Here is a 13705-nt window from a genome sequence, read left to right as displayed (position 1 = left end):
TTCAATATGCATCTGTTGCACAATGCATCTCTATTTGTGAGCACATACAATGTCTGGAGGCTGAGAAAAGGGAAAACATACGTATTCTATCATTGGTACTCTGGCACAAATTCCAATTCCATGAAGTAGATAAATTTTGCTATGAAAAAAAAGTCAAACACATTCTTTTTTCCAAATAAATTTCCTACAGAAACATCACTATGCTCAGTATCTGTGATCAACCAGCCACAAAAGCACAAACCATAGTCAAGCATGATCTTTCACAGTGAACTACCTTCAGCCAATGACTTTCTGTTCCACTTTAAATCAAACTAATAGCCAAGTGATCTTTCCATTAAATTCCACAAAATCTGAAGAAAAGAACAGTACTTACTTATAATTATCATCTTCTACGAACTTCTGAAGTTCTTCAATGTAACGAACAGACTTCAAATACTTTTGCACATGGGGCAGTGTTGTAAGATGATCTGTGGAGTGTTCAAACAGAAGATGAACATTAATGTCACCCAAAATTCCTCATTCTTTCACGTTGGGCTTTTTTGTTTGGGGTTTTGTTTGTTTTTTTTTTTCCTAGTTCTTATGGTTATCTTAATGGAAACTGAGATTTTAAACATTCCTAAATAATAAATCAGGCAGAAACATGAAGAGACTTAAAAAAATTAGAATGCTGAATACCAAGAAACAAAGACACTAAGTTCAGAATGACAGGAAAATCCCTTGACATCTAGTCAGGAACTAGGACAGGAACACGCCTTGTAGTATCTAACATATCCTCTCTGAAAGACAACTCTTTTAAAAGGCACCTATTATTCCAGAATATTATTTCTTCAAGGCCATGCTTTAATTTTCATTCTCATTTCAACAAAAGCACTAAAAATTAATGTACAGCAATACAGAAAGCCACCAAAACTGTAAAAAGGAAGGATTAGTGACATAATGAGGTTTCTTTGTCCAAGTATTCAGACAAAATGAAACTCATAGTAAGAACATGATAGCTGAATAATCAAGCTATTCAGAATCATACACTATTATGGCTAGTCCCTTTGAATACAGTATCACACCCAAGCTGACAGCAAAGGACAAGAACTGAATACTTAAGCATACACAAGTGATTTCTCACCTCCTTTTTTTCACAATCTAAATTCTTTTTTTTCCTATTCAAAACTCTCCAAAACTGTAGCATTTAAATGTTCTGAACTTACTCAATTCTGCAGCTGCTCTCAATGTTTCCCAACTTATTTCATGTTTAAGCTAAGAAAAGTTATGCTAAGTCACCAACAGCACTCTGAGTATTCATCAACAGCCCCAAACCAGCACATTTCTTGACATAAGGCTTCACTAACAGCCTAGAAAATTTGCGAGTAAAATGCTGTTAACAAAAAGGAACAGCCCCTCAAGTTCCTCACTTCATCAACAAGTGAGATATGTGGAAAAGCTTAACACACAATTTTACAATTGTTGTGCAGATAGCAGTATTTGTATTTCATTTTGTAAATGTATCAGTATGCTAACAATAAAACAATGAAACTAAGACATTCTATGCTCCAAAGACATCATACCTACTGCAAAGGAAAGATATTAAGATGTTTCTGACTGCCTCTGATGGGAACAGAATACAACCCAAATGCAATAGCTGTACTTGAAAATATGTCATTTGTAGTCCACATTTTGCAGTAAACTCTGCTCAACTTCTGTTATAGCTCTTACAATTAAGAGTAAATGCATATTTGCTTAATTTACTGGTAAGACTGAAATTGCACAGGAGAAGCTACATTACTTACTAGTGTTCAACTCTACCAACGTTAGCCTCTTGTGTTGCCTTTACACAGGACTGAAACCACACAATATTGTACTACAGAATTTCTAGTTAAGCCTTAACAGATACAAAAGATTTACCAACCATAGTTACAGGAGACTTGCAGATCAGCTATTATTCGGAGAATATTGTTCATTTGATTGGATCTTTGTTCATTCTCCATAATGCTGCCTGAAGCAGGATATGCAGAATCAATGTAGATTAAATCCAGGAGATAAATTCCTGAAACAAACAAACCAATCAACCAATTGGTCTATGTTTCAACCACAAATAACTGAATCATTTTTCATGAACAGAACCGCCAGCAACTATTCACCCCCACTGTGGTCTGGACCCATCACACAAAAGAGAGCTTCGGATTTGCTTGGTGAAAAAACTTCAGAATCAGTGCTTGAGTTCTGTGACACCTCTTGAAAAGATTTTGCAATTCTATAGGCTAATGTCTGCTATGAGTACTTTGCAGGACCATATCAAGGACACTAAGAAAAGAAAAGTGACAGCTGCTATGAACTGCTAATGACAGTGCAGGCAGCATGCATGAAACTGACAGTGAGCACAACAGCCTCTGGCCATGAGCTTCACTACCACTATTTACCACATGAAGATATTACTGCATGTTCTGGCTGAGGCTCTAGGCTGCATTTGCTGGAGCAACTGCTCGAGGAGATGATATTTAGCTTTTGATCATGTGATGATTTAAAAAAAGCAGAAAGAAAAGGAGTTTATTTCTTAATGTCTTAATTGAAAGAATGGCAGTTATTTGCCTAGGCCCAGATTTCTCAGTGAGACGCAAAGATGCTGATTGTTCTTCCTTGTGCTGCACTTTTCCAAAGCACTAGTTGACGAGACAAAATATGTGGTTGGTAAGGAAGCCTATTATAGGCACAGAAGTCATGTGTAGCAAGATGTCAGCTATCTTCATCACCATAAATATACTTACATTCAGTGTTTGTATGTTGTATGGTACTTCTACCTTTACACATTATGAGAAAAAGGCAGCCTTAAGGCTGAAATCATGATAAAGTATAAGATCTTTTACATAGTACCCATCTGCTTTTTATCAACACATGCCATTCAGTTTCACACAAACTATTTCGATTTTTACTGAGCTTCTTTTACAGCCCTAGAACAGTCAGACAGCAATCACAAACGAAGGGGAAAATACTAACTGGGAAGTATATACAATCATCAAGTTTGAGAAAACTGGATCTTCACTGTAATTACATACAAAGTTTTAGGTTTCAGCTCTGGAAAACTGAAAGATAATTCTACAACACAGCCTTGCAAAACTCATGAAAGCAACTATGAAAGCATAATGCAAGGCTCATCTATTTACTTCAGCAGCTAATGGAATGTGTTTAAATGAAGATGCGGAAGAGTACCACTCTTGCCTTTTGTGAGGATACTTTCATCAGTTTCAGTATTTCAATTGTATGAGTGCAGCTAAGGAGTACAGAGGCTCTGAGTGTGTGTGTAAAATCAGTTCCGTTTAGGACTTCCAGCTATGCTCTCTGTTGATCAGACCTTGGGTGCAATCATAGGATGGAACAAAGTTGTAATGCACAGTACTTTGTGGCTCAACAAAGTCTGCTGAGGTAGAGTTGTAACAATACACTTCATCATCTTCAGTGTGTCCTTGGCCACATGGGCACTTTGTGCCAAAGATGCCCTGCAGTAAGTGAGGGCAATCACTGTATAAAGGAGACTTGCTGCTCTTTTGCTTCTTCATGGAGCCATGCGACAGCCAGGGATACCCAAACTAGACAATACAAGAAAGAAATTGTGGCTTCACCCATTCTTAACATAGGTTTTGCTTTTCCAAATTTAAAAAATCCCGTAACTGCACAATCTGCAGGAAATACGAAGTACTTAGATTTATAATCACATAACTTTGAACACAAGTTTGCAAACAGTTCATGCAAAACTTACACAAACACAAAGCCATTGCCAGTAGTGATAAAGAATAATGAAGTGGATGCAACCCGAATACTGTAATACCATTTACAGTAGAAATCTTTTATGTATAGTCTTTGATATTTTGACTTCTACTGACAAAATGAGGTGCAGATCAGATTCTGCTGGATGTGCAATTCTAAGAGGAAATCACAGTTTACACAGTGAACTTACAGCAAAATATAACTATGTTCTAGCATGACTAAAACAGTCTTTTTGCATCTCTAAACTTAATGCTTCTGTATAAATTAAACAACCCAAAATAACCTGTGCATGATGATTTGTGTCACTCTGCACTCCATACAGAATGGAAGCTCAACCAATGGAGGCAGCTCAAAGCAGAAGAAAGAAACCAAACTGATGGATGCCAATAAAAAAATCAGACTTAATATGCTGGAATATAGCAAAACATATTCTCTGTAAATTCACATCAAGCTCACACCTTTTCAGGAGTGTTCCTCTCCTGCCTTCTTTCAAAGCAAGAAGGATTAGTTTCTACTGATCTTTTTCTTAGTGTTACCAGCCTTCACCTGGGCAGTGGCATTCTGAACTCTTCCATATATATGATGCAATAATAGAAATAGATGAGAATACATTTATTTTGCTCAGAGAAATAGAAATTCTTCCCTTCAGCAAGACTTTAAGACCTGCTTCTCAAAGGAAAGGCTTGGGGTTGCCATATGCCAAAGAAAACATACAGTACTAGTTTTTCAAACCTTGGCTTACATTTGTGCTACTGTGCACTGAGAAAGCTCTCTAAGATGTGAAGCCATCAGGATATTTTCCAGAGGGTGAGCTCATGGGCAGCTGCTTCCACAGACAAAACATTTTCCAGTGATACTGACTTTTCTCCATTGTTACTAGAACTGATTTTGCAGCTGGATATTGTGTGCAGACAACACAGTATTTGTTACCTTATGGCATCATGGAAATAACACCACAGAAGTAGGAAAAGCATGGCCAAATAATCCAAAACTAAATTTATCAATGAATTCTCACTGTGTGAAAGCAACTGATTGTTTTTAAATTGGCAAAAAGAATTCTAATACCCAGCTCTTAATTTTGTATTTCAGAGCTCAAAGTAAGCAGTAATGGTACTGACAGTTTCAAGACAGGGAAACTGAAGTACAACAACAAGGTGACCCTGAAATGTCAGTTACCACCACCCAGATGATACAGTTTGAGGGCTCCATCCTCCAGACAACAACTTCCAAGGCTAAAATTTTACTGAAAAAGTATTTATAGATAAGTGCAGTGCTCAGCAGGATGCAAATCTAAGTCTCAATACTTGTGCCTTCATTCATAGGTAAGCTGCTTTTATTACTTCTTTATGCAATACTCATGGCTTCTGAAGAAGAAAATAGTACTGATGCAGATAATAAGCACACTTTGCAGTTGATGGGTACTAACAACATACTCTTAAGAAAGATAATCTCAAGCCTTCCGAAATCAGTATTCAGCTTCACTCAATTCTGATGAACCTCAGTGCAAGCATATACAATTTTCATTAACAGCTATGGTGTGGGATTTCTTCCTCATTGAGACAGACTGACATAACATGCTATGAAAGACAGAATACTTTCAGTCAAGTAAATCACATGTACAGAGTTGAACCAGAGGGAAAAGCTGGATGGTACTACTTTAAACCACAGTGACATTTACTTTAAATTTGGGTTCAGATTTTCTGTTCTGGCAGAGATTTCTTTGACCTGGGCAAGTTATTGTTATCCTCTACTTCCCACAAGTTCAGGGAGACAGACAGAATTGCTCTGTCAGAAAGACCTCAGGAAAATAAACATTATGACTGGGAAAACTTAACAAAAGTGGATTAAATTATAGAAAATACATAATTATGTACAGCTATGAAGGAGCAGCACCGTGTATTCTTAACAATTCAGAAGTTCAAATATGTCGGGGGGGGGGGGGGGGCTGTGACAATTTGCAAGCAGAAGGTGTAATAAAAAACTTACAGTACCTAAAAATGTCTCACAAGCATGCACTGTTGCAAAACTGATCATAAAAAAAACCTGCAGATACAGAGTGAAAATTCGTATCATTCTCAGTTGTGTCCTTTTTTGTCTTTTATTTTTTTATAATGGATCTAAAACTATCCTGTGAAATAGTAGGGCTAACAACCCCAAAATTAAGGGGTTAAAGCATACCCCTACTGTATACTTTACATATACTTTAGTGCATAGTGCTCTGCAGTGCAATTCTGCAAATGCAAGTTAGGAAACACGGCTCTATGGTATTTTTGTTAGTCAGACATTCACTACTTTGCCACACAGAATTAGCTGATGTGGAAGTATTTCAAATTAGCCTCGGGACTTCCAATCTGTTATTCTTACTTAACATTTGTAACAGTCTTCCACACTTGTTTGGTAAATCGTACTGTTACTGTGACAACCACAAACACATTCTGTAAGAGGAAAAAAAAAAAGAAGTTAAATGTTTTAATGCACAAATTTAGTTCCCTACTGATCATCACGTACACTTTCTGAAGATATTCACAACCCAGAAGCCCCTGAATGCACAGATCCTGCTCTCTAACGTGGATGTCTGGGTATTATAGAGCATTCGTTCAGTACAGGAAGCACTGTCTACAAGACACGCAGTAACTGCCACGCATAACAGAAGGAAACCTATGGAAAGTAATTATTTTCCCTTCTTTTCCCCAAAAAGTTAAATAATGACACTGGTTTGATAGGAAAACCAGAAGAGACAAAAATATGTTTCAAATTTGTAGTCAGCTGTATTTATGAAAGCCTTTTCCCACATACAGTAGAGTGTTTGTATCATACTAAATAAAGCAGAGGGCAGCAAGAAAGCAACTTATCAATTAAGTAAGTGGTAAAAAGTCCAAATCACTGCAGTCAGCAGTCTGTAAAACCAAAGACACCATTCTTAGGAGATTAGCTCACAGTCAGCAACGCCAACAGTTTTGTGGTATCACTGGTTTCAAGAAGACTGGATATTTTCCATGGACTAAGGGCTGGAAAATTTTTCTACAAACCCAAATGTATATCCTGGTTAACCTTGGTAGGACTTGGCGTACTCTGGAAACAACTGAAGACAAATCTCTGCCAACGCAACAACATGTGATTTGTAAAATATATTGCTGATGCAGTGGCCAAGTGAATGGGATCACTCACAGGGAAGTAAAGGTGGGATTACAACCAGGTTTATCACTTCTATGGGATGTCAGGTACCCAGAGCGTGGCATCAGGATCACACACATGCACAAATGGAGAACTATAATGAGGCCGAGTCAAAAAGACAAAAACTTTATCAATTAAAAAGGTGTGTATCATTTTTACTTATACAGTTCCAAATTCCCCAACAGGCATTCTTGCCATCCTCTGGCATCTACCCCCTGCGAATCGTCAGCTTGTGAGAGTGCGAATACTCATAACACCATAAAAGTCTTCTTAAAACACAGGTAAAAGCAATGCCTGTAACGATGTTGCCAGTAAGTTACTAAGAGGGGAAACAGCTACTACGACTGCTTTCTCAAGATTATTTCTTCAATACGAGGATGAAATCAAAGATAAGTTTTCTGTATTTCTGTATTCTGGTTTCAGAACCAGAAAACAGTACTTGAGCGCCACGTTACCACTCTGGGCTTGTCTATACCTGGAAAGCATAGACAAACTATTTTGGAATATTTACTCTGGAACACACAGTCTATTACAGGCCCAGCATTCCTCAAGTATGATCACACACAAATTGAGACATTCACTGGAAGAGCTACTTCAGTAAGTTTTCAGTGTTAACACCATTCACTGGAATAAAACTTTGAGATCATTCACGCTAATTCAGGGTTCAAAAGCTGTGTCAGTGCATAGTTACCTATGCATAGTGTAACTAATACACAATAACTCCACCTCTACTAATCAAACAGAAACCCCCAAATTATTCACAAATTGAAGTGAACATTCTGAACATTATTTTACTTCAGAGACACCAACTAAATGTAACTGGAAACAACAAATGGTATCCTGTACAATTAGTTAAAATAGTTATAATCTGTTACGCCTCTGTCAGAACACAAGATCAGTATATATTTTTAGAGAGACAATACTCCAAGTATTGGAAGACTGACAATTACAGTAATGGCAAATACCTCTTTTTTTTAAAGGTTAACATTACCAATGGAAACTACACTGCCATTATTATAATATATGCATGAGTACAAAAGTAGTTCCACTCACAAGCAACAGCTTCAACAGGATGTAATGAGCAACTACATTATTCCTAAACAAGTACACTGAAAGGCATGAGAATCTTTAAATTCAAGTGTTCATTCAACAAAAGTCAAAGAACTCCAGCCCTGATGCAATTTTTAATTCCACCCTCTGTGAAGAGCAGCTCCCATACTGCCCTATAGTGCCCTTTTTCTTTTGGCTCCTTCGAAAGGAAGAAACAGAAATAATCATCACCAGAAAAAGGGAAAGGGCTCAGATCCCACTATCTTCTCAGAAGCTGCAGCACTTACTCAAGCCTTAGCTTGAATACATGAACTGTTTAAATATCCCTGCTCTGACCTACAAGGAGTAAAGTAACTCCCCAACCATCTGTGATTTTTAAGAAAGCAGCAATACAAATTTAACTTTACTGTTAAGGTAGATTATAACATGCAGTTTGCAGGAAATGTTGCCTGCAATAGAATGCAATGTTACTACATGCACAGAGGTGGCAACCAAACAGAATACAGATCGTTTTCAAAAGGGATTAAAGACGAGTGTTTTAGATCTCCTTGGCAGCAGTGAGACAACATCTGGAATAGTGCAGCACAGTCCTGGTACACCTCTGTACAGGACAGACGTCAGACTGGAGAGACTGGCACAGGACTACTGAACTTGCCTGAGAGCAAGAGCACTTAACAGTTGAGGACAGACCTAAACCACTGGACTTGTGCAGCCTTGTTCATTCCATCCTAAAACTCTGCATACATCTGTACATCCTGAAACGCAGACCTTTAATTATTTTGAGGCATTTAAAAGTATATTACACAAGGTGCTATACTGCAGCGTTGATATGTTAAAAATGAAATAAACAGGAGAAAATAAGTATAATTTTACAAGGCAGGTTACTCAAGATTCACTGGACATATAAAACAGAAAAAAAATTACTTATTTTCACTGGGAAAGTCGGCAAATGGAAAGCTGTGGGCATTTGGGTGAGTTTAGAAAGAATCAGTCTTCTCCCTGGTCCCAGTGTCTGACAACTGCTTGTTCCCTATTACAGCTCTACCCACAAACATTATTGTATAATGCTTACATTTTTCTTTCTCAATCATACCTATTTTGTGTCCTGAGTCCTAAGAACAAGGATTAAGAACAAAGCCAAAACAGCTTCATTTGCTAATCAGAAGAAGAACTCTAATTTCCTTCTTTAATCAAAAGCTCAGCACTGAAACATTCACCTCAGGCAGAGCACTCAAAAAACATTAAATTGCATTTCATTTTTCATATTTAACATTGTTCTGTACAGTTGGCTTTTTTTCCTAGAAATAAAGGAAAATAATTAGTTTTTCTGTGAAAGAAAATACATCACAAACAAAAGTGCCAATGCTTTTAACGGCAGTGTTATGGCTTCTATGAGTGTTACAGATGTAGACCAGCCTTTCCAAACTTCACTAACCTTCCCGTGGTTTCTCAGGTCTACCACTGCACATTTATTGGTAGACTGAACTAATGGTTAACACCAGCCCTGTTAGGAATACAAAGAATATAACAGTGAGTCAGTATGACAAGCATTTTCTACTAATGCTTGGCAGAGACGGATGGAAATACTAGTGCTTCTACAGAGACGTTTCAGCATGCTTAAAAATTCTCAAGTTTTCAAGGAAATGAAAGTTAACACCATTTCAGTGAACTGATTTTTCAATTTGACAGCTGATTTCAAGTGCTTCAGAGAAAATAGAACATTCCTAACAGACACTCCGTCTTCCCTTTTGATGTTATCAAATCCTCAGCTGAGCATCTTACGATCCTGTTGTGCCCCATGCAAACTAAGATTGTTGCTGATCTATATAAAGTTTTGCTCTTCTTTACTCAAGCACAGTGGTGACCTCAAAAGAAAATTTTCCAGACGCAAGGATTCTAATCCAAAAGGTCACTCCAGAGAGTCTGAACATCTAAGACTTCTCAGTCACTGGAACACCAAAGAAACCTCTTTAACTCAACAAACTCACTTCCAGCCATTTCTCTTGTCTACATTTAATGAAGGAGATAAAGTATTATCAGTGTTTCATCCTTCGGCATGCCAAAACTAAAAGAAGGAAACAATCCCATGGTGTTTCCTGAATACCCGCACTCTAATGGATCACTGCAATTAATAATTCCACCTTGGTCATTGTAGCAATAAAGCCTAACACAGAAAACCAGACAAATAAGTAAAGCATAAACCAAGTAACTTTCAAAGTAAGATACCAGTGTGTGAAAGAAAAAGTTACCACTAATTCAGCTGGAATTATTTTCAGGAATTTATGCCCAAAATCACCTCCAAGTGGTGCAAATCAATCTCTTATTCACTGAAACAGTCTAAAAAATTCTGAAGCTACCTGGAGCTTCCTAGAAAAGCTTTTCCTCTGAACACATCACATTTTCTCAAAAGTACCATTTTCTTTTCTCCTAATGCTTTTCTCATCAATCAAGAAAAAAATCCAGAAGATTAAATACCGCAGTAATGATTCATGCAAACATTCCCAAACATAGCCAGTGTCAGAAAGAAGATAGTGCTTAGAAAACGAATATAGGAAAAAGGCAAAGGTACAATAGTTGTTTTCCAGATGTAGCTTCCTGTCAGCAGTGAGCTGTGGTTTAGGGACTTCCTGAGATAGAGCTTGGATAAACACTTTTGTGTTTAAGTCTGGGTGGTATTTTTTTTAATGTTTCTTCTTTGAATCTGCCTGTTCGCTCTTTCTTTTTCCTGCTATTCCTACACACACAGGTTTTGGTTTTAACTTCTGGTTTCAAGTGATCTTCTGGCAAACGTATTCCGCAACTGAACTGTACTGCCTGAAAAAGATTACTCAGTTTGATTGCTCAAAGTTTGTGTTTTTAAGATTGGCACATTCTTATCTATTTTGTTTCCCCTGAGCTTCCGATCACTGACTTAAAGTTAACTTCTATGACCATCTGTTTTACAGTATTTTCACTAGTTCTCAAAGCCAAGTCTAACATTGGCCCACTCCTTGGTGACTGAATTACTCTGGTGAAGACAACTGTCAGCTTTCACAGCCAGAAATAACTGGCTATTAGTACACTACTATTAGCAAGATGTTATTCCCCAATCATGGATTTAAATTCAAGCTGATGTCTGAGATTCTCAGTATGGAAAGCAAATGGAATAACTATGAAATGTTTTGAAAAATCACATAATTCAGACTAAAGCCTTTAACAAAAGCAATGAACTCCACAGCATTACAGATCTAAGGAAAAGGCATTCCCAGTTGGTTCCAGCAGAACGCCAATTCCATTTTTCTCTTCAATCTTTTCCAAAGGGCAAACACCTCTTGTCACCCAAACAATTCTGATAACTGACACTGGCACATCCACTGAAGCTCCCTGTCACCTATCAAGCTGGCACAACTTTATTTTTCCCAACAGACAAAATGGCAACAGTCTGAAGAAATCAGCCAGCTTTGTCATACCCAATTTGGCATGACCCATATATAAAAGTTTCCAGGAACAGGCCATCTAGACAGCTTTAAAAAAGACAGAAAGGTACTCAGCACCTCATCAGGAGGTTGATCTGTGTCATAATACGTTGTTTCCTATTCAGAAAAGAGGACTATAATGAAGACATGAGGTTTGCCTACTTTTGATCTTCCAAATACTTTTAACGCAATTATCTGTAAGAGAACATTAATGACTAAAAACCTCACCACAAGGGAAGCCTCTATTTAGTCTCTTTCAATGGGTGAAGTTTTTAGGCATTAAACTGCACTTAAATAAGTGCCCTAAAATCAATAGCGCTTAAGTATATATTAAAGAGCTCAAAAGTGGTTATGGGCAATTTATAAATATGGTCCTAAATAACCAACTTTATCCTTGGGAAATCCTGCGTTTCCAAGAACCTTGGTGCTCCAGGGCATTACAGCGAGTTAAAAAACCTGCATTTTTCCACAAAAGCAAAGAACCTGAATATGTTCATTCTCAAATACCAATTAAATACTCAAGCAGTAATCTAGGTATGGAATTGCCTTCCTAGCCTCGAAATAGTCAGGAATTTGGGAAAACCAGCCACACTCATGACAACCTGCTCCCTCAGAAGAAAACGTAATGGGCCTATTGCTAAGTCTGTCAAAAATTAATGGTTTGTCACTTTCTGGTTCAATTAAACTAGCCTTTTCACTACAGAACTAGTGAACTGGAAAAGCTTTGGGTTATGTGAAGAGCTTACCTGAACTCGAACAACTTTATTTCTGGGAACACGCCATTTCTTGATAACATCTACCTATGAAGGGAAAAACCATGGGGAATATTGGCGCTTCTCTGCCTAAAGCTGCCTTGCCTTCCTTCTCTGAGCATCACAGAGGAGCAGTCAGTAAACCCGAGCAGTGACCCCTATGTCTTTACCTCATCTCTCCACACCGTGAGGAGATGACCGAGCAGGACGCGGCCCTCCCTGCCCCCGACATGTTGGGGCCGAACCCTCCGCAGTTACACATTCTACCACCTAGTTCGAGCTAAGAAACCAAACGCCCGCTCCTCAGCCGCGGCCTGCGGAACGTGAAGCGGTGCAACGCCGACCGTTCCCCCGGTGACAGACGGAGGCGTTTCGCTTTGGAGCACCGGGGGCCACCGAGCACACAGCCGCACGCCCGGCCCCTCAGCCCCCTCACAGCCCAGCTCCCGCCCCGCGCTGAGGTCATGCCTGCGGCGGGGCTCGGGGCCGTCTGTCGCGGGTGGGTCCCGGCGCTGGTGGGAGGAGGGAGGACGCGCGCCCAACCGGAGCCGGGCGGCTCGCCGCAGGATCGCCTTTCCCCCTCTTTTTTTTCCTCCTCTTTTTTTTCCCGGCCCGGACGCAATCGTGCCACAAAGGAGCTCAAGTTCACCTCGGGCTGCCTCAGCCTCTCGCCTGACGCCACGGACCGCGGACTCCAGAGCCCGGCCGTGCCCCAGAGCAGCGCGGATGGGCGGCTGAGCCTGGGCTGCCACGGAGTGAAATACCCTCAGGGAGAGAAAAGGAGAACGGGAGAAGAAAGGATGGTGAGAGCCGCCGGTTACTGCCTCGTCTAACTGCAGGGCTAAGCTGCCTCCGCTGACACAGCCGAGTGAGATGTCAGAGCCCCGGCGGACGAGCTGCGCTGAGACCCTCGGGTGAGGCACGCCACGGGCTGAGGAGAGCAGCCGAAAGAGACGGGGGTAAGCGCGGGCATGAGGCGGGTGGATGCGAGGTGTGCGGCCGGGGCCCAGGGACTGCGCTGCAGCGGGACCACGGCAGCAGTGAGGTTACCTTGTCACAGACAGCACTGCTCCAGGGTAGGGCACAAGCCTCCTTTTGCCTTGGAACAAAAAGAAGCCCCAAACACGACTAAATGGCAGTTGAAACATTTTATGATGCCAGGCAGGGAAAAGCCTTATTGCCACTATTTTCAGAAATACAGAATCTTTTTATAACCTTACTTAGTGCTGCATGTAACTTTGAGCTTCCTCAGACTTGCTCTAAACGGATGCACCTTTCAACAAACCCTCCAGGATATGCTAATTCCTATGATAACTTTGCTAAAGGACTACCTGTATTAAAAACCATGAAATCTCCATTCAATCTTACACTCCTGTCTGATTAAAGAGACACAAAAGTTCCTGTAATAGAGCCTATACAAAGTATGAGAGATTTTGCGAAAGTGTCAATTAAAATAAAAAGAACCTAACTTTTATGAATACCTTTGTGTAAGTATTAAATACGTACTGTATGATCTAACTA

General features: G+C 39.6%; 1 protein-coding gene across 9 annotated transcripts in view; it reads right to left on the bottom strand.

Annotated features, from left to right (window-relative positions):
* RALGPS1 (Ral GEF with PH domain and SH3 binding motif 1) overlaps positions 1 to 13705 on the bottom strand; it is a 75316-nt gene that overhangs the window by 24987 nt on the left and 36624 nt on the right. For 8 of the 9 annotated variants that reach the window (XM_062641129.1, XM_062641123.1, XM_062641121.1 and 5 more), the window contains 2 exons: positions 1901 to 2038; positions 374 to 467 (listed from right to left, as the gene is read on the bottom strand). In XM_062641129.1, the coding sequence (XP_062497113.1) occupies positions 374 to 467; positions 1901 to 2038 (232 nt within the window). The remainder of the gene's footprint in view (positions 1 to 373; positions 468 to 1900; positions 2039 to 13705) is intronic. The other variant, XM_062641128.1, reaches the window with a different exon arrangement.

This window comes from Pezoporus occidentalis, unplaced genomic scaffold, assembly GCF_034315485.1.
Source record: "Pezoporus occidentalis ecotype Australia unplaced genomic scaffold, CSIRO_AGI_Poc_V1 ctg68, whole genome shotgun sequence".
NCBI classification, from domain to species: domain Eukaryota; kingdom Metazoa; phylum Chordata; class Aves; order Psittaciformes; family Psittacidae; genus Pezoporus; species Pezoporus occidentalis.
This window is presented reverse-complemented; position numbering and strand designations above follow the sequence as displayed.